The following is a 20,268-nucleotide window of genomic DNA, read 5'->3' as shown; positions in this document are numbered from 1 at the left end:
AGACAAATCTAAATCTAAAACAAAATGGCCAAAATGGTTTAATAGATCAATTAAAAAAAATATTCAGTGAAAAAAGGCACTTTACAGAGCGTTAAAAAGGGACCAAAAACAAAGTACACAGAAAGAGTACTTGGAACTGCAAACACAAGTCAAAAAGGAAGTCAGAAAGGCCAAGAGAGGGATAGAAATGAACATTTCTAACGGGGCTAAAACCAATTCCAAAATGTTTTTCCAATATTATAACAGCAAGAGAACATTCAAAGCGGAGGCTAAATGTCTAAGAGATACAAATGACAAAATCATAGATGAAGAAAAAAATATCAAATATATTAAATGATTACTTTTCACAAGTTTTTATAAAGGAGGATACAGACAACATGCCCCACATGTCGACCTGTTCCTATCCAGTTTTAAATAACTTTAGCATAACAAAGGCAGAAGTGTTAAAGGGACTAGGAGCTCTTAAAATAAATAAATCCCCTGGATCGGATGAGATCCTCCTAATAGTACTCAAAGAAATGAAAGAAGTTATTTTCAAACCACTAACCAAGATCATGCAACAGTCTCTTGACACAGGGGTTGTACCTACAGACTGGAGAATTGCAAACATAATACCGATCCACAAAAAGGGAGACAAAACCGAATCAGGTAACTACAGACCAATAAGCCTGACTTCTATTATATGTAAACTTATTGAAACTATAATAAGATCCAAAATGGAAAATTACCTACATGGTAACAGTATCCTGGGAGACAGTAAGCATGGTTTTAGGGAAGGGAGATCGTGTCTAACTAACTTGCTTGATTTTTTTGAGGATGCAACATCGACAATGGATAACTGCAAAGCATATGACATGGTTTATTTAGATATCCAGAAAGCTTTGGACAAAGTCCTGCATAAAAGATTAATTATCAGACTGAACGCAGTAGGGATTCAGTGTGGAGTAGTGGTTAGGGCTCTGGACTCTTGACCGAAGGGTTGTGGGTTCAATCCCCAGTGGGGGACACTGCTGTTGTACCCTTGAGCAAGGTACTTTACCTAGATTGCTCCAGTAAAAACCCAACTGTATAAATGGGTAATTGTATGTAAAATAATATGATATCTGTATAATGTGAAATAATGTATAATGTGATATCTTGTAACAATTGTAAGTCGCCCTGGATAAGGGCGTCTGCTAAGAAATAAATAATAATAATAATAATTCAAATGCATGCAGATGGATTAGGGAGTGGTTAACATGTAGAAAACAGAAAGTACAGATTAGAGGAGAAACCTCAAAATGGAGCGAGGTAACCAGTGAAGTACCACAGAGATCTGCTCTTCCTAATCTTCCTAATCTACATTAATGATTTAGATTCTGGTATAGTAAGCAAACTTGTTCAACTTGCAGACGACACAAAAATAGGAGGAATGGCAAACACTTGCAGCAGCAAAGGTCATTCAAAATGATCTAGACAGCATTCAGAACTGGGCATACACACGGCAAATGACATTTAATAGAGAAAAGTGTAAGGCAATAAAAATGTGCATTATAAACAGCATATGGGAGATACTGAAATTGAAGAAGGAATCTACGAAAAAGACCTAGGAGTTTATGTTGACTCAGAAATGTCTTCATCTAGACAATGTGGGGAAGCTATAAAAAAGGCCAACAAGATGCTCGGATATATTGTGAAAAGTGTTGAATTTAAATCAAGGGAAGTAATGTTAAAACTTTACAATGCATTAGTTTACAAGCCCTCATCTAGAATATTGTGTTCAAAGAGTGCAAAGAAGAACGACCAAAATTATCCCGGGTTTAAAAGGCATGTCGTATGCAGACAGGCTCAGAATTGAATCTGTTCAGTCTTGAACAAAGAAGACTATGCGGTGATCTGATTCAAGCATTCAAAATCCTAAAAGGTATTGACAATGTCAACCCAGGGGACTTTTCCGACCTGAAAAAAGAAACAAGGACCAGGGGTCACAAATGGAGATTAGATAATGGAACATTCAGAACAGAAAATAGGAGGCACTTTTTTACACAGAGAATTGTGAGGGTCTGGAACCAACTCCCCAGTAATGTTGTTGAAGTCGACACCCTGGGATCCTTCAAGAAGCTGCTTGATGAGATTCTGGGATCAATAAGCTACTAACAACCAAACGAGCAAGATGGGCTGAATGGCCTTCTTTCGTTTGTAAACTTTCTTATGTTCTTATGTTCTTATGTACACCTTTTCGCACTCTTTTCAACAGATGAGTTTCAGTTGATGAGTTTTTTCACCAGCGTCTTCAGCTGTATCCAGCAGGGCTTGATTGGATTCTAAACTTTCTCGAGTCTGTGCTACGGACCAAGAACCTTGATGAGCTGACGGATAACTGTACTGTATAGGACTGATACAAGTAAACATTTCAGTACACACTTTTGATAAATATAAGATGACCAGATGTAATATATACAGACACACACATACACAGTAGATGCAGGTTATTAGCAGCCCTGATAAAGACAATTGAAAGGATTGAAAAGAAGAAGCAGCTGTGGACAGGACTGGAATGCGACTTGTTTGAGAAATAAAAATTAATTTAGCCCCTGAGAACTTGCCTTGTGTTTTCCTTCTTGACATCACTACAATATATATATATATATATATATATATATATATATATATATATATATATATATATATATATATATATATATATATATATAGTTTTATACTGTAATTTAATATTTGATCAATCTTTTCTTTAAAAAATTGCTGTCTTTCCTTGTGAACTGAAGAAAAATGTCATGCTGTCACAATATTTCAGTTTCTGATTTCTTAGCACCAAAGGCGAAAGGTAAAAAAAAAAGATGAAAAACTCAGATTTCAAGTCACAGTTCTGCTTATTCAAAAATCATTGCTTATAGGCTACTATCATTTTCATATTGCATCTGAATCCCAAATTGAAGAAAAAAGGATTTCTTTGGCACACCGGGAAGCAGATTATGCAAATTAAGTTGCTTGAATTATTGTGTAAATAGTACATTTAAATGAAAAAATCAATCAACTCTGAAAATGTGGAGAGAGAGGGAGAGAGAGAGAGATGTTTTTGTATTCTAAAATAAAACTTATTACAAAATGCCTTGAAAACATTAATAAAATACTGTAGGTACTAAAAGTTATGGATCAAGGGAACTGCAGAGTACTTCAGCATCAGATAATGATGGTAACATTATTTCATATGTTCTTATTATTTTGTTTGTGTTGCACAATTCTCATTTGGCTCAGGAGAGATTGTTTTTAATTCTGTGACTTCATGGGATTTTCCACTAACAGAAAGCATGTTATGCAATGTAGCTTAAAGTCTAAAATAGTGTCACCAAAGAAGAAATGTAAGCCAGGTCCAGTCATTTTTGTTGTTATAAAATAACTGAATAACATTAGGCATCTGATGTCTGTTTTTTTAACAACAAAGACGTTTCATATCCCAGCACTGTTTGCTGTCAGTGTCCGCTGTCTTCCGGGTCTGACGTCACCGCTCAAGCCATCCTGTGACAATATTGTATACATTATTCTGTTAAATGTTTTACCCAGTAATTCAGAATAATTGACCTTTTACAATTAGAAGGCTTTTTAGTCAGTAGTTATTTAAAGACTGTTAAAAGTGGATTAAATAGATCAAAACTTTACTAGATTACTACCTTCAGGCAAGCAATAGAATAGCGCTAGCTCTGACTACTTTACAGAACCTTTACTTGATCTTGATCTTTTGTATATTGACTCGGTGACTCTTTTCTAAACAAGGGAACAAGGGAAAAAGGTTTACTAGCAAGGGAGGAAGAACTGGACATCCAGCCCTGAGCTCGGCTCTTAGCATTTAACACAGGCTAATCCTAAAGAATGATAAATTCAAAATGTGAACACCGCCACTATTAAGTGTCCTCTTTGACTGGTCTCCTGCTGCAGCTTTTGAGGCCTGTTGTTAAACATTTTGCTCCAGTAATGTGCACATTTTTTTAAAGGGGACTAACACCTTGTACAGTACTTCTAGAACCAAACTTCAGGGCCTCGTAAATACACTCACATTGTTTATTTCAAATTTTCTTTCCCAGAGTAGATTACTGGATTGTAAAAAGGATTGAGAACAGGCCTTTTTAAGTCATATCTATATCATATCCTCAAATTCTCCCACGTTGTTTGATTGAAGTGTAAATACTGAGATTGTATTAGTCTTCACTGACGTCCCTTACCAAAGTTTCCCATAGTAAAAGCATAGGTAAGCATTGTACAGCTCAGAGAGGTATGGTAAGGCATATTAAAAGACATGGCAAACCATGGTAAACTATGGTAAATGCTCAGTATAACAATGGGAAAAGCAGGGAAAAACTGTAAAATTACTGTGCAGAATTACCATGTTTAACTGTTATAATGGGTATCACAACTCTTTTTAAAATTACAACCAGCTTTATCACTCCTGTTAATTCATTCTCCACTTGTTATGACAACATAAAAATCTCCTGGGCAGAATATAATGGGAGTGAATGGGGAGAAGCTCCTCATTAATCATATAATCACCCCATTTAATATAACTTGAGAATTACAACATACGATTAGAAAGTGTACATGTACTAAGCAAGTAAGTAGTTAGTTGCTGTACAATGTTGAAATATTCTAGCATCATGAACCCTGTATTGTATGTGTTTATAGTCTCCTCTGTTTTTCCATGTTTTGAATTATGACAATGTACAATATAGCAGACTGTACTGCATCAATTATTACGGGTGCTAGAACAATTCGTGCCCATGACAATTTTTCCCCATTACTAGTCGACATACTTTAAGAGTCATATATATGTTGAGTTCCACAGTATAACATGCACATTTGTTTTATCACTTCTTTTTTGAAAGGTTATTGGTTAACCACTTATTGGCATTTTTGCTCAGTATTAAAGTTATATATTGAAAGGGGTTGTCTGTAAAAAAAGAAAATACTTTGACTGTGAAAAATGTTTGACTGGAGTCTTCAATAGTGAAATTAATTTTAGGTCATACAATATGCCACTGCACTACATTAAACAATAGTTTATTTCAGTATTAATGCAAATTCTATAATTGTGTGTTTTACAGATATACAGTATATATATATATATATACTCTTTTTTATTAGTACATGAAAGTACAAGGACACAGCAATAGACACTCGTCACGTTATTACACAATACTTTATGAATGAATGACGTATAAAAAATCATTTTACACTATAAAACCTTTAAAATAGCATTTCTTTTTTAGTTCAAAGAATGTAATTTCAAGGTATACAACACATCAGAACCTACTTTTCCAACATCAATAATGATTTTTGACCTTCCATTCACACATAATAGAAAATGTCATGAAAGAAACATTTTACACAACACCACCATTGTCACTTTGCTTGATGCCATAATGTACCACTTACCACATAAAAAATATACTCTCCACTGTATGTTTAAAAAATACCTTGTGTCACCCCCCCCCCCCCCCCCAACAGTGTCTGTTTATTCCCAGAATCCTTTAGAGCAGTACTGGAATCCAACAGTGCGTTTTCTGTATTTATGAACCTTATTTTTTTAAAGCATGTGTCATGTGTTCTCACATCCAGTCACCTCTGGCAAGGCCATCTGATTTTGTACAACCACCCTAGGCCGGGCCGGTATTGCTTGGTTGTGGGGTACAGAGTTCTTCTGAAGTTCGATTGCCAACCCAGTAGGGGCCCTTTCCAACTGTTTTCTATACTGTACAAAACTACAGGTCTTTAGGATGATAGCCAAGAAGTTCTTTCCCATGAGGATTCCTGACACTCTAGCATCCCGGAAAAAGATCAAGTTACCCCCTCGGATGAAGATGGTGATGACGTTTATGGTAACCAGGCTCAGTATGGGGTACAACATCATCCTGTGCGGCACTATATTGATCCCCTGCATGCTTATCTCACTCAGAGACAAGCAGGGAAGGATCAGTAACAAAATATAACAGTAAAAAAACATCAGTCCTTCAGCCCATAGGGGGAGCCCTTTTTTCTGTGGCTCCCACAAATTGGCTTGAATATCCAAAACATCCAACAGGTCCACCACCACCCAAAAGAGTCGGTTCCTCAGCTCCTCCTTCTTCTTAAAGGCTCTTACGTACTCCATGTGGTCAACTGCCGCCAGGAGTACATACAGGGCAGGGACGCAGATAGACAGCAGTAGCGTCAAGGCTTTCCGCGCAGTGGTGTCAAGGCTCTTCCTGTCTGCCTTGTAGTTCTGGTAGATGAAGTAGACTTTGATCTCCAACACGAAGATGTAGAGGAACCACAAGATCATGGCGTAACCTCTTTTAGCGGTCCTGACCTCCGCTCCCACCCACACGGCCATGTAACGGAGGATGATCAGGAAGCAGAGGTCCCCCACCATTACCATGATGCAGATGCCTATTTTCCGTGGCCCTTGGTTCTGCTCTACAAGATAAGCATCCATTAGCGCCATGCTGCTCATAATGAGGATAGTGGAGAGGCACACATGAGGCTTATTAGCTGGTGGGGGCGGTACCATTCTGAAAGGAAACGCCACTGAGAGGTGAACAGAAAAGAATGGTGAACTGGCCACTGTGTTCAGTGGTTAAATTTTAGTTTTTGTGGTTGTTGCAGTCATGTTTGGTTCCCACCTCCTGCTTGACTGTACAGAACAGCGTCTGTAGAAATGTGTAACGGCAACAACAACAACAACAATGAAAGATTTGCTGGGTGTTAGATTATGCACTTTTGGCTGGTTACATTTGTACAGTAGACACTCCAGCATAAACCAGTGTCAGTGATTGAACACTATCTATCAAGGTTAGTCTTCCAAATACAATTATTTTAAACATCAGTGCACTTCTTGTGCTAAAGGATTTTTTTTTTCTCTTTCAAAAATGTATGCCACGGGTTTCAGAAATGTTGTTCATATTTTGCCATTAACATTATGGAATGTATAGCAAGTGAACTTAAATAGAAGCAGTAAAAATAAAAATCACCCCATTCTGTACTTACGATTTTCTGATTTAATAAGTGTTACCATAATAATGTTTAAGAAAAGGTTAAGCTGAGACAGCAAGCAGTTGTTATCCATTAACAGGCTACGAAATTGCAGGAAGCGAAATTCATTTAGGTTGGCTTTTTAATCCATCGGAATAAAAAGCACATAAGCAGTAGTAACTAGAAAACTGCAGTCGGGGGAAAAAAAAGCTTCACTCAGATGTAATCCACTTTAAATGCAGACTGCCACTCTGGAAAAATCTTTTGAAGAAGCCTTTAAATTATAGTTTTTCGTATCGCACTGTCGAATAATAACCAAAATCACTCAACTGCTCTGGTACATTGCAGTACTTGTATAGTGCAAATAAAATAAAAAGTTGCTAGATGTCAAATCTTACATAAAGAATCCTCTTCTGCACTTTTTAAAGAGATTTCTTATTTCAAAGTCTACACAGCTCTGACAGCAAGAGGCAACTACCCATGGCAGCAGAGGGATTTGATCCTTTGAATGCTGATAGGCATAGTTTTCCCTGGTCTCCTTTGTGATTATTTTGTAAATGCAAATCTCTCAGCAGCTCGCAGAGGAAAAGCCCCTCCCGGCAATCACCTACAGAGTCGTTTCTATTCACTTACAGCTGTTACCAGCATGACCATGCAATTTAAATAAAAGCAATAATCTCTGACCCCTGCACAGCATCTTCAGAAGGAAAAAGAGCAATGAATTGAAAGTGGAAGTCCGACGCTGCACTTTGTTGCTTAGCTGTACTGTCCCCCTTTCAGTCCTGTGGCTGCAGTGTCTGTAGCTTCTTCAGCTGCTTTCCTCCCCATGTGAAGATATCTTCAGTCTACTTACCCAGCTGCTGAGCTTGCTAACCCACTTGTGCACACAAATATAGCAACATCATTTTAATGAAAGAAAACTTTTTCCTCCTCTCTCCTTCTTGTTATCCAATTTTATATTTGCTGTTTGTGTTCTTCTTTCTTCTTCTTTGGAATAATTTGATTTTTTTCACCTCCCTTGGAGAAAACAGTCCGTTTTTGAATCTAGCTAAGCAACAAAAAAAAAAAAAGAAAAAAAAAAGAAAAAGAAAACCTCCACTGTGAAGCACCGAGGCTGGTTAAGATGGGTTCAGTGTTGCACAGCAGTCCAACTGTAAGGCAGTCAGGGTGAGGCACTTTGAATCTGTTCGAGCTTTAGCATTGATTGTGTGACAGAAAGCAGTGAATCAGATGAGTGAGTGGAGAGAGAGAGAGAGAGAGAAAGAAAGAGGGGAGGATAGAGGCGGGGGAGACACACAATCTGCTCTGACTGGTTAGCACTATGAAAAGAAATCTAATTAGCACATATTTTTTCAAGAAATCAGAAAAAAAAAGAAAAAAAAAACATTGCACCCAAAAATGTCCCAATTTAGATTCTAATCCCACTCTTCAGTGGGCTCCCCATTGTTCAAAATATTCTTTAAATAATATTCTTATGATCAATATAGCAGCACCTGTGAACTTCAAAGAATATTTTTTACTTTTTATTTAATATTTTTTAGCACCATTTAATTGTGAGATTTTTAAAATGGTTACACTATGAAGAAAATCACAATTACATTGTGAAGAATTTGTAGTCGATTTGAATAAAAGTGTAATGGAAATCATGACTTAATGTATCATTCCCCAGAATTCCCATATTATAAATGTTATTTATTGAACCTATATTGCAGCAGATATAAGTGATCGAAAGACTACTGGCTCAGGCAGTACAGTCATGTTATACTTTCTATTTTCTGTATATTAAAATGGTATTCATGGATACAGCTCTCAAAGAGACACAGAGATATTTAATTAACATTAGTCATTTTTATTTTATATATTTATGTTTAAAAAATTAACATTAAAAACAAGATTCTGCAAATACTTAATCATATCAGTAGGAGGATTTCACATGTATCTCATCTCATCTTGCCCTCTAGTGTATGTAAAGAAAGCCAATTAACACATTTAGAATTTCTGATTCAGTTACTTTAGTGAGGAGATAAATCGACCCAGGAAGAAGAAAGCTTTGGCCTCAATTTTCTTTTCTTTCATTCCAGAGGGGCTGGATGAAACTCTGACCAGCTTAAGGACAGGAAAGTGAAACCGTTACTGCGTTCCCCCTGAGAACTACTGTGGGTAAATTAATTAGATGACACGGAGCTTAAATAATCAATGAGTGAGGGAGGATATAAAAAAGAGGGACGATAGTTCTTATTGTTTCTGTCTTTACTCACAAATTGATTTTTTGAGTTGCCTGCGAAGACCCATGTTTTCTGTTAATACCACACGGAAGTAACTATTATATCAGTTAATCCATTTAACTATTTACTTGCGGATTTATGTAATTTATTTTTGTTTTAGAGAATAAACATTTCCCTTATTAAAAACAAATGTATGTACAGCTTATTCATTTTAATTTAATAACTCTTGAAATCTTGTTTTATTACCCACCCTTCCCAAGTGGCCAGAGATCAGTTGCTAATTTACTCCAACCCCGGAGACAGCCACTCACCTCAGAGCTCTCCTGCCACAGGTGAGTGGGGATCACAGAACATATGGCGCTGCTCGATGAGTGTAAATCCCAGAGGGAGATACAGCCACACCTTCTCTGTGGGCCGCCAGCTCACCAGCTGAAGTCTCAGCTAGGAGCATTCAAGGCAATGCCCTTCCAAGCTAGGATTTGGATCAAGTACACCAGGTTCCAGTTGGGACTTGAAGTTACTTTATTAGATTTGCCACATCCAATCCCAATACTCAATTACATTTTCCCCATCCAGTATTATAAGGAAACAGGGCAAGAATAAGAGGTTTCATATTTGATTATCGCTATGTCAAGCCATCCAGAGTGGTTCAGGTCTGAACAATTCAAGAATGGGTTTTAAATTTACATACAAACAAATATTAGTGAGGTATTAGTGTTGAAAAAGTCTAGACTGTTGCTTTTGAAAACAAAGCATTAGGTTCGTACTGTGAAAAGAAAGTTGCAAGTTGTGGGTGAGACAAGGACATTTTAGGTCAGAAGGACCCCAGTGTACAAATTAGATTCCTCTCTATCTTACGCAATTTGCAGAAGCACACGACATTTATTACAGCTGGCTCTGATTCCACCTCCTCCATGAAAATGGATGTAATTAAAAATGGAAGTAATTAAACATTCTGAGGGCTGTCCATGAAACCCTGTCTGGGAAAAAAAAAGATGTGTTGGTGTTCCAAATGTGTGATCTGCGGACCCGTGGAACAAAAAAGTCCCTGGATGTAAATGTAAATAAATGACATCAGTTTTGTAGACGGCATACAAGTCAGCAAGTCGTGAAAAGATGGGTGAATTTACATCACCAAAGACAATTTGTATATGAAGCATAACAGTGGAAATAGGATACATAAATCACATTAGCTGTAACCCTGAGCCTTCATCGATTACCCACAGGAAAATGAATGGGAACATTAAAGCTACCCATCTTTGCAAATCTACATGCGGAGCCAAACAGCTAGTGGGATGCATGAAGGGACAGGGCAGCGCTAACCCTCCAGGGAGCTGCTGTATCACAGAGAAATTGGGTTAGACAATGGCATTATACAAAGCGACACAAAGCACTGCAAACTGTAAAAGTGCTACCCTCAGGGAAAACAATGAAATATTTACTTCTGGCTTTGTCTTCAAAGGAATGTCGCTTTTGACATTTGTTTTTAACTTTCTTTATTTTCTTCTTTTCATTTTTTTTACTTTTCAAAAATATCACCCTGCCCAGTTTGGTTATTGTCCTTCAAGGGTAATAATTTATTTGAATGATGCACTATGTAGCCTGTAGGAACATAACACAGGTTAATAAAATCCAGCATCTGTCTAGAGGCCAGCTGGCCTAGTCTCTATGACAACCAGAGAGATAAGCCCCTTGTTATTTGTGTTTTAAACATATTTATAATTGTATTGATTCTGAAAAATTGTTATAAGAAAATGAGACAGGAGCAGAGACTGGCTCGGTAACCATAGCTACACTGATAAAGTTGAAGCCAAGAGTTTGACTACCTTATATTCTCAGGTGCAGTGGAGCTGTTAATTCAATATCATTATTGTAGTAACAAGACATATTGTAAGTTTGAAGAAAAAAAAAACATTAAGGTCAGGAGAGAGGCTGTCTTTATTTTCAGTGAGTTTTGTTGTAGTCAGTGAGACAAAGGAGAAGAGCTGGCTGTAACATCTTGAACTGGCCGTTGCTAATATCAGACAGCAAATGTTCATGAATGTCAGGAACAGAAAGCTTTAGCAAACAGCTCTAATAACATCCAGAACACACACAATAATTAATAACCTTAGCAGTCAGAGAGAGAGAGAATGAGCAACACTAACAACTAAACTATCAGCTTCAAGTACCATCGAGGAGGAACTCTGAGTAATTACATTAAAATTGGAAAAACAACCTCAAAGATACTTTAGAGGTCTTAAAATAAAAAGAACTTCACTACCTGGGATCGTCACTGAAGAAGAGGACAACTAATGATTAAAGACTTAATTAATGGACTGAATTGACCTACCGGGAATCGGTCAAGTTTACTGGAAGAATTTCTGCTTTTGTTAAACAAAGCCTGACTCATATTTAGTCAAGTATGTAGTCTGCTGGCATATTCATATTATTATATTTATTGACCTTAGAATATAATTTGTTACTAACATAAAAGATACATTTTAGACATTTAATGTATTGCGTTCACATGTAGTTAATATTTATGTCACAAAGTGACTAACACAAGTATGTGGGGTAAATGGCATTTGGGTTGAATTTTATGTACTCAAATTGATCATGTACTACGTAATTATTTTGTTATCACTGTTTAGTATTGCCGTTCAAATACTTGGGAGACAGTAATTAGAATTAGCCCTGTTTCATCAAAGCCAAAATCCCCACAGCTGCAGTGGATTGACTGCTTAACTGTTTCCATTGACACTAATTGACCAGGCTATAAAGATTCTTGGAACCAGAAGTAACAGAGCACGGATATCGGGAGGAAGACCAGGCACCAGGCACCAGGCACCCGGCACCCTGGATAACACAGCACGAGAGCGAGAGAAACAAATAACATGGTAGTACAAGGAAAGTCAAACTGTTGTTTTAGTAGTTAACTACTTTTATAAAGTATTAGTTCACCCATAGACTGTGCAAGTGACAATAAGGATTTATATTAATGCCAACGTTGATTTTGTTGATTTGGTTGGTGAGGCAGCAGGAGCCCTGTTTCCCCCCCTCCTTCCGTTGACAACACAGTGCCTGGAGAAAGAGGATACCAGCGGGAGGGGAAGAGAGAGCGAGAGGGAACCCAGACGGAGGAGGCCAGCATCACTCAGGCTGCCCCTCACAAGGCTAACCACACTCCCCCCGCAGGTAAGTACAGTGTTGCTGGGCCTGGTCTAAGTAAGGCGATTACAGAGAGACCGGCCCACACCCTTGACCATCTAACGTTGAGTGGGAAGTTGTTGAAGGGCTAGAGCCGAAGGACGGGGTGTCTGAGACTGGGTGACCGAGTGCTGTCCCTCTTCTCTTTCCTCCACCAGGTGGTGTCGCTGCAACGTTGTCGACGGAGGGGAGTTGGTCCGCTGTCGTTACAGGAACTGGACTAAGGCCGAATCGGGGAGGAGGAAATCAGAAGTCTTGCGAAGAGGATGTTTGGTGCGAGACTTTGTGTAGTGGCGATTGTCACTTATGTGACTATAATAACTTTGTGTTTGTCTGTCGCAACAAATACTACCCCTACACAGGGTAGGGGGACAATTGGTGCACTGCTGGTGTGAATTAATTTTTTAGCAAGTTTTAGAAAAGTTTAACTGTTCTTTCTTTATTTTTGTGTGGTGATTTTGGCTGTGACAACATTGCTGTGATTATTCATTTTACCATAGTTTTTAGAACTATTTGCTGTGTAGTTGCTGTGCTGTGTGTTCTAGTGTTCTGTGCTATTAATTTTATTTTTGATAATTACCTTGGCCGTTGTATCTGTTCATCCTGGTTGGGGTTGAGGGTGGTCCACTGGAATTCAAAATCAGCCTGCACAGGAAAGAAAGGCAAAGGGTTAGTCATTAGGGCTAACAGAGTTATACACTTACCTGAGCTACCTGTAACATTTACACGGAGGACTATTGCTTACTGAGATTAATGTGCCAGTTAATGTTATTTTGGTATTAACCTTCTTTTATCATATTTTAGTCACAACTTTTGACAACATTTATAAAATATATAACAGTGCTGTGTGTTTTATTGTGCAATTGTTTGTCCCGATCTTGAGCTTTGTAAAATTGAGCTTTGAGAAATTTGTAGCTGATAGTGCTAACTGAATTAAACATGTTAATTAATGAATTATTTAAATGGGTATCTAAAACACCAATTCTTCCTACAAGCCTACATAACATCTTCATAAAGGTTACATAATACATGGGGCTTGAATTTTTCTGGTTTTATTATTTGTCGTGTTTTTTATGATTATTTGGCTAAATATTTATGATTCTTAATAATTGCACCATGTAACATTTTTTTTTTTTTTTTTTTTTTTTTTTTTTTGGTTCCTGGGTAGTAAGTGTTATTTCCTAATTGCTTATGCCTCAAAAGTATAGAAAATGGCTATTATTCCCCACAAACTTTGCTTTTGTGACCAGGACAGTGATATTTTGAAATTTACCTATTTTCCAGAACATTCCAGATAGATTCAGTGCTGAGTAAACTTGGAGTAACTTCTAGAACTTTCTAGAACTTTCCAGTAATATAAATAGTAGTATAAATACAGGGGACTTAAGCCCACCAGTTCAGTTTAGTTCCAGCTGCCTAAGTGGATACATATCTGCATTTTTCTGAGATGGCATCAAGAGGCTGCAAGCTATGTCTGCGGCCAATTTATCATGACAAGAGCGAAAAAGTACTCCTTGGAAGCATCTGCTAAGATGTGTGAGGCCTACAAGGTATATTTCGGCATGCCTGTCGGGGATCAAGACAAACCCTGGGCACCTCATTTCACCTGCGAGCACTGCAAAAAAACTCTGGAAGGTAAGATGGACAATTGTTGCTCAGAATTTTATGTTATAAAATTTGTTAAAATTTTTAAAATTGTAAAAGTTTTTAATTTTAAAATGTTTTACAATTTTCAATGTTATTGAAAAAATATATCATATATGAAAAATGTTGCGAGAATCTCTTACACATTAGTCATGGGTGAAATAAATGTATTTTTGTAGGATGGTACAGAGGGGGAAAAGAGAGCCATGAAGTTCGCTATCCCAAGAATTTGGCGGGAACCCACTGACCACTCAAGCAACTGCTACTTCTGCATGGTGGACCCTTCCAAACGTCAGACTGGCAAGAATGCACCTGCTATCACGTATCCGGACCTTCCTTCATCCATCGCCCCGGTGCCACACTGCCATGAGCTCCCCGTACCCACTCCTCCGGAGAGAGAGCAGCCGTCTTTAGAAAAGAGCAGCAAGTCAGAGAGCGAGGAAGACGTTGTAGATCCAGATGACAATTTCAGAGGTGGAGCTGTGGAGAGAAACCCGTACTACCCCAACCAAAAAGACCTCAACGACTTGATTAGAGATCTTGGTCTCACCAAGTCCAATGCCGAGCTTTTGACGTCTAGGCTCAAGCAGTGGAACTTGTTGGATGAAAGTGTGCAAGTCGCAGATCAGAGGAAGCATCACCAACCTTTTTCCAGCTTCTTCACCCGTCAAGATGGGCTCTGCTTCTGCCACAATGCGACCAGTCTGTTCGAGGCAATTGACAGCTCATCCAGGAGCCTCAAAGCCGTGCTGCTCCATAATGGTAACAAGTACCTGTCTCTTCCCCTGGCTCACTCGGTGCACCTCAAAGAGGATTACAACAGCATCAAGACCTTGCTGGACGCCTTGAAGTATGATGAGTACGGATGGGAGGCGTTCAAAGTCCAAATCCTTGATGCTCATCTTGATAAATTCAAGGAGAACATGGGAAGCGTACTCGGAGGAGCAAGGCGAGCGCTTCCACCAGGATATACTGGACTTTGAACACCGCTACCAAGGACAGTATAACGAGAACATGATGGGAGACTACATTTGGGGGCTGATTTGTGAAAGTGATTTACAGTATAACCGTAAATCTCGAAAAACTACTCACTTCTAAATCTTTTGTAGTCATTTTTGTATTACTTTAGTATAAATACATGTTAATTTGGATTCATATGTTGTTTTTTCTGACTTTATGTGAATGAAAAGACACAAATTCACCCGTTTTCTCACTGGAAATAGGTACATTTTAAAATATCACTGTCCTGGTCACAAAAGCAAAGTTTGTGGGGAATAATAGCCATTTTCTATACTTGTGAGGCATAAGCAATTAGGACGCGTCCATTTTCAATTTCTATAATAAATTGCATGTACATTTCACTAATGCATATACAAAGGTTAACTTACTGTGTTGTCGAGAGGATTTCCACATTTAGGATTCAGACAATGTAGAACTCTGGATGCATTTTGAATCCGAGAATTGTGAAAAGTAACAGATTTAGTCACGCCCCATTACCACCCACGTATCTATCACACTACAGACTCGTTCATGTTTTTTTTTGTTTAGCCCACCCCAGCATATGACTATAAAAGTCGGGAACAAATTAAAGGTTTTAAACAAAACACACAAAACAAAACAGCACACAATACCAACACATACAACACCCAAGCACAGCTTTCCTGATTTCTCTCTCAGCCCCCACACCCCACACTCCACACTCCACACTCCTTTGTTCTCTTTTATACCATGTGGCAAGGGGTGATTGACAATCAATTATCCAATCATCACCTAGCCACATTCCACACTTTATCACTTTACACTAGAACCGCTGCGGTTATACTCATACCTATTAACAAAATAAATGGCACAAGGGCCAAAAAAAAAGGGTTTACCAAAACTCACGAACGCAGAATGGCACAACACAGCACGGGTCACAAACACGGACCTCCACCTCTATCACCAACATTCTTTCTACTAATCCTCTAATACCCGTGAACACCTATTTTATATTTAATCATTTAATCATTTATTCAGCTGTCAACTCCCGCCACATTCCCACGTGTTTTGACAGGGAGAAATGTAACCCCCTCCCAGCCAACCTCATATTCCCCATACAAGCACACACCTGTGCTTTCATCCTGCTACACATGTATACTCAATACAGGAGCTCCTTCTTCTGCTTTGCAAAAGGTTAAACTGTTTTAACGTTTATAAAATGTGTTGTCACCGATACAATTCTATTTGACATGATTCAATTTCATATTGCATTCAAATTGAACAGAAAGCAATAAAAATCCAATTGGCAATGAAATTAATTTAATATGAAAATAGTAATTAACATTAACATAAATATTAAGCATGGGCGTGTCATTAATATTATTTCCTTGCTTGCCAGTCCAAATCTGAGGGGGGCAGGGTCACTGTCCACTTAAGCCTAAAATGTTCTCTGTCCCACTCTGTCTCTTATCCGTGCCAGTCACCTTCTGTATGTGTACTTTCATTTAGACGAGTGACCAGAATAAGGAAGCTGCTGATTCAAAAGAACTATAAGAGAGGTGGGTTTTTATGTATGTTTTGGCTGTGAATTAGAGATAAAGCAGCACATACTGTAGCACTTATTAATGGATAGATTGATTCAGATCAGTTTAAATGTCATAAATACTCCACAGGATGTGCAGGAAGTTATCCAGAAATCAACAGGTTTGGGTGCAAGCAGGCAGAGATAGGAGTGTAATCGGGAAATCTAGACAGACAGAAATAAACAGACCAATGGACACAAGAGAGATGGAGAGAGTTAACACAAGTATTCCCAAACAAAGATTATTTCAGTGAGACCCTTTAAAAAACATTCCACATTGTTCCTATTCATTTGTTTGGCTTTTTTTCCTTCTTTTTTTAAAAGCACTGTTTCCACATTTAGTTACCTAACCCATACTCATAAGTGAAGGCATGCTTACTGTTGTGCTGGATTATCATTCACATCATGGAGATCCTCTTTGAAAAACAGTTGTGAAGATTGTAACGCAGAGTTAGGAAAGAGGGCAATTCCTCAAGTGAAAAAAGAAGAATGGTGCTTGTATCTGTTTCATAACAATGACAGAAGCTCATGTCATTAGAGGGTATTGATTGAATTTGTCAAAAGCAGCTGAACTTTGCGATGTAATGTTTGCTGAACTGAAGAGCCACTCCGTTCAACCCTAAATAAAACTGACAGCTGCTCTCAGCTCTTTTCCATTATTTACAACAATTTCATTTCTAAAGCCCTTGCTGGCTCAGGTGGAGGTATAGGTCAGTTGCCAGTGTTTGTCACACATTGTCCAAGCGTCAGTAGTATCAGGATTTTATTTAAAGATAAGCAACATTTATTTATTTATTTTTTATTCCTTTTGAAATTTATCAGTTTCCAAATGTTCAATATGTAAACCATGACCGCAATTTGTCACTACCCCATTACCACCCACGTATCTAGCACACTACAGACTCGTTCATGTTTTTTTTAGCACTACCCCAGCATATGACAAATGAACAAATGAAAGGTTTTAAACAAAACACTATAAACTCTTCAAAAAGGATGTACTATTATACATCAAAAGGGGGTGGCTGTAACAAGAACAACATAGGCAATTATATCAATGCACTTTATAACTATAACATACTTTTTATTATTAAAATTAAATAAATAAATGCAGAATTTCTGCCTATGTATAATTTCAGTAGATGTTCTTGACAGATTTTCGAATCCCCTACAAATAAACCATACCACTCCTGTTTACCTTTATGTTGCATTTATCAGACAGTGTACAGCTGGGTACAGTAATTATGCAGTAGGTTCTCAAAAGTCTGATATGACACCAAACATAATGAAAACAGTAGTACTACCGGTTCAAACAAACAACCTCTCTCACTACAGGTATCAAAATCTAAATTTCAGTTGGAGGTACTCACTCAGGATGCCTAATGCCTAGAAAGCCAAGAAAGTTTGAAGCCCTGTATAGGTATTGTTGATTAAAGAGGTGAAGTGATTCTTTAGTCAGAGATGAATTGTGATACCTCATACTTGTTTGAAAGTGTGCTGTCAACCAGGGGACTGGTTACAATCAACGGCGCCAACTTTTCAAAATGATTGGGGGTGCTAATCTCAAAATATACAAACATAACCTAACACATAACTCTGCCACCCCCACCGTAACAGAAAAAGAAAGCAACATTTCTTATCTTTACGCTTATATCAAGGAGAGCGTGTTCCTTCGCACAGCGCTTCTGCTGGTGAAGTCGTTTACAACATCTTCAAAGTACAGTGGAACTGACTCTCCGTGAATATGGAGCAGCACAATACTATTCAGTCTTGCTTGAGTCATTGTTGACCTAAGGAAAGTTTTTAGGCCTCTCGCTGGTGCAGGTTGTGACTGGTATTGTTAGAACTAGTCAAATCAGTTTAAACAGCTCGGGAAACATAATGCAGGAGTGTAGGATAGGATACACCTTAAAGAATGACACAATGTATTGGAAATACAACGTCCAGCATAATAGTGGGTTGGGAAGTTACTACAGCACTGTCAACATCGCTTCCATAGAACTGACAAACTATTTGTCCCAAATCTTCCCCAATCACAAATTTCTCGACTTGCAGTAACAAATGTACGCTTTCTTTGTCAAATCTCTCATTCAAGCCAGCCAATGCACTGTCAAAAACTTGTAGAAATGTTCTGCAGTGCTAAATGTGTGTTGCTCTCCACGACCTGATTCTAACCGCTTTGGTACTCGGCACTTCCAGGGCAGGACTGGTCCTTCAATGCTCAGATTATTTGCCAAGCTCTCACTGACCCAATGAATACAAACAGAAACTTGTTCATGGGTGCTTATGTCTGCAGTTTCAACAATTAAAAAAGAAAAAAAAAATCACAGCTCTGAATGTTCTTAAGCACCTTTTTGTAGCACATCCTGATACATTATCATAAGCATTTCGTTTGTCACTTCATGTGACAGCCATTTGAAGTTAGTTCGCTGCAGACATTGATTTATTTCAGGAACATCTTCACCCCTTAAGCAAATTTAAAAAATGTGATCTGTCATCGGTATGACCACGTATGGCTTGGCCTGGCTGAGCAAGATAAAATAGTGATGTGCACACTTTTTTAACACCAGTTGTGCAACGTGCATTTAGTTTTTCTTGGCTTCACTTATCATTGCACACACATTTTGCATGCTTATTTTGCTAGAAGCCTCGCGGTGGCAGTCAAATTTTGCTTTCAAAACCTTTCTAATGCATGATGCCATCCATTAAATCCATCCTCAATAAATGCAGATTCAGCTCTTGTAGAGAACTGTATTAAACCCCTACCTTTTGCATCTTGACAAATTTTGCAAAACACCTTTCCATCATCAAACTTGAGCCACATGAAATTTGATATCCACTTTTGTTGAAACGTTCGGCCTTTCTTCGGTTTTGCTCCAGTGCTTGTGTTGGCTTTCTCGTCATCATTCAGCTCATTGTCAGTAGTCAAATTAACTACAGATAAAGGGGTTTCTTTTTTTCTGTTGAGTTTGTTTTCCTAATTACGAATTTATCCATTTCAAAAACATTAGCTACACTCCAAAGTTAAATTCGTTCGTTGACGATGCGTACTGCGCAGACACGTTTTTAGCAGACAAATCAATTGTGAACAAAAAAGGGGTGTTTATAACTAAGGACCTCAATTTTAAGTTATGGAACATTGATTGACTGCTATATAAATACTTATAATTTGTTATAAGTATTTACAGTCAAATGGTTTGTGTTCTGTTTTTGTGACTGAATTAATTAACAACCGATTGCTATTCATACAGTGAAACTGAACACCCCACTTGGGAAATTGAAGAGTCCGGGTTCTACTGTAGGTCATCATTGAGGAATCATAGGAGAGGAATAAAAAAAACGACCAATCTCTGAACCATAATTTAGTCACATGACAGTGAACCCCTCCCCGAAGGTCCTACACAATCAGTGGCGTACACGGAGTGAAAGTGCTTGTATTCACGTGTTTTTTCCTCCAATTATACATAGTTGCTATTTTAGGTTTATTCCATTTTTTGATGTTTTTGTGGGGTGTTTAGTAACTCTTGCATAAATAATTTTTGGGGGTGCTCGAGCACACACAGCACCCACAGAGCTGGCACCAGTGGTTACAAGCAGTGGTAACAGTGCGAGATGGGGTAGGGTGGCTGTGTCAGGTCACTCTGCTCTTAGACT

The 20,268-nt window shown here is 38.1% G+C and overlaps 1 protein-coding gene and 1 long non-coding RNA gene across 2 annotated transcripts; one reads left to right on the top strand and one right to left on the bottom strand.

Moving 5' to 3' along the window:
* Window positions 1-5,088: 5,088 nt before the first annotated feature.
* LOC117402798 (transmembrane protein 121-like) lies at window positions 5,089-8,215 on the bottom strand. Its single transcript, XM_034004257.3, has one exon. The coding sequence runs from the start codon at window positions 6,536-6,538 to the stop codon at window positions 5,588-5,590; it is 951 nt and encodes a 316-aa protein (XP_033860148.1). The 5' UTR covers window positions 6,539-8,215; the 3' UTR covers window positions 5,089-5,587.
* Window positions 8,216-11,981: 3,766 nt separating this feature from the next.
* Window positions 11,982-13,293, top strand: LOC131737205 (uncharacterized). The gene is made up of 3 exons (XR_009328791.1): window positions 11,982-12,103; window positions 12,244-12,401; window positions 12,572-13,293. It is a non-coding gene; the product is annotated as an uncharacterized LOC131737205 (long non-coding RNA).
* Window positions 13,294-20,268: the final 6,975 nt, after the last annotated feature.

The sequence above is a fragment of the Acipenser ruthenus genome, chromosome 5, assembly GCF_902713425.1.
Source record: "Acipenser ruthenus chromosome 5, fAciRut3.2 maternal haplotype, whole genome shotgun sequence".
NCBI lineage: Eukaryota > Metazoa > Chordata > Actinopteri > Acipenseriformes > Acipenseridae > Acipenser > Acipenser ruthenus.
Note: the sequence above shows the minus strand (reverse complement) of the source record. Positions and strands in the feature narration are given on the sequence as shown.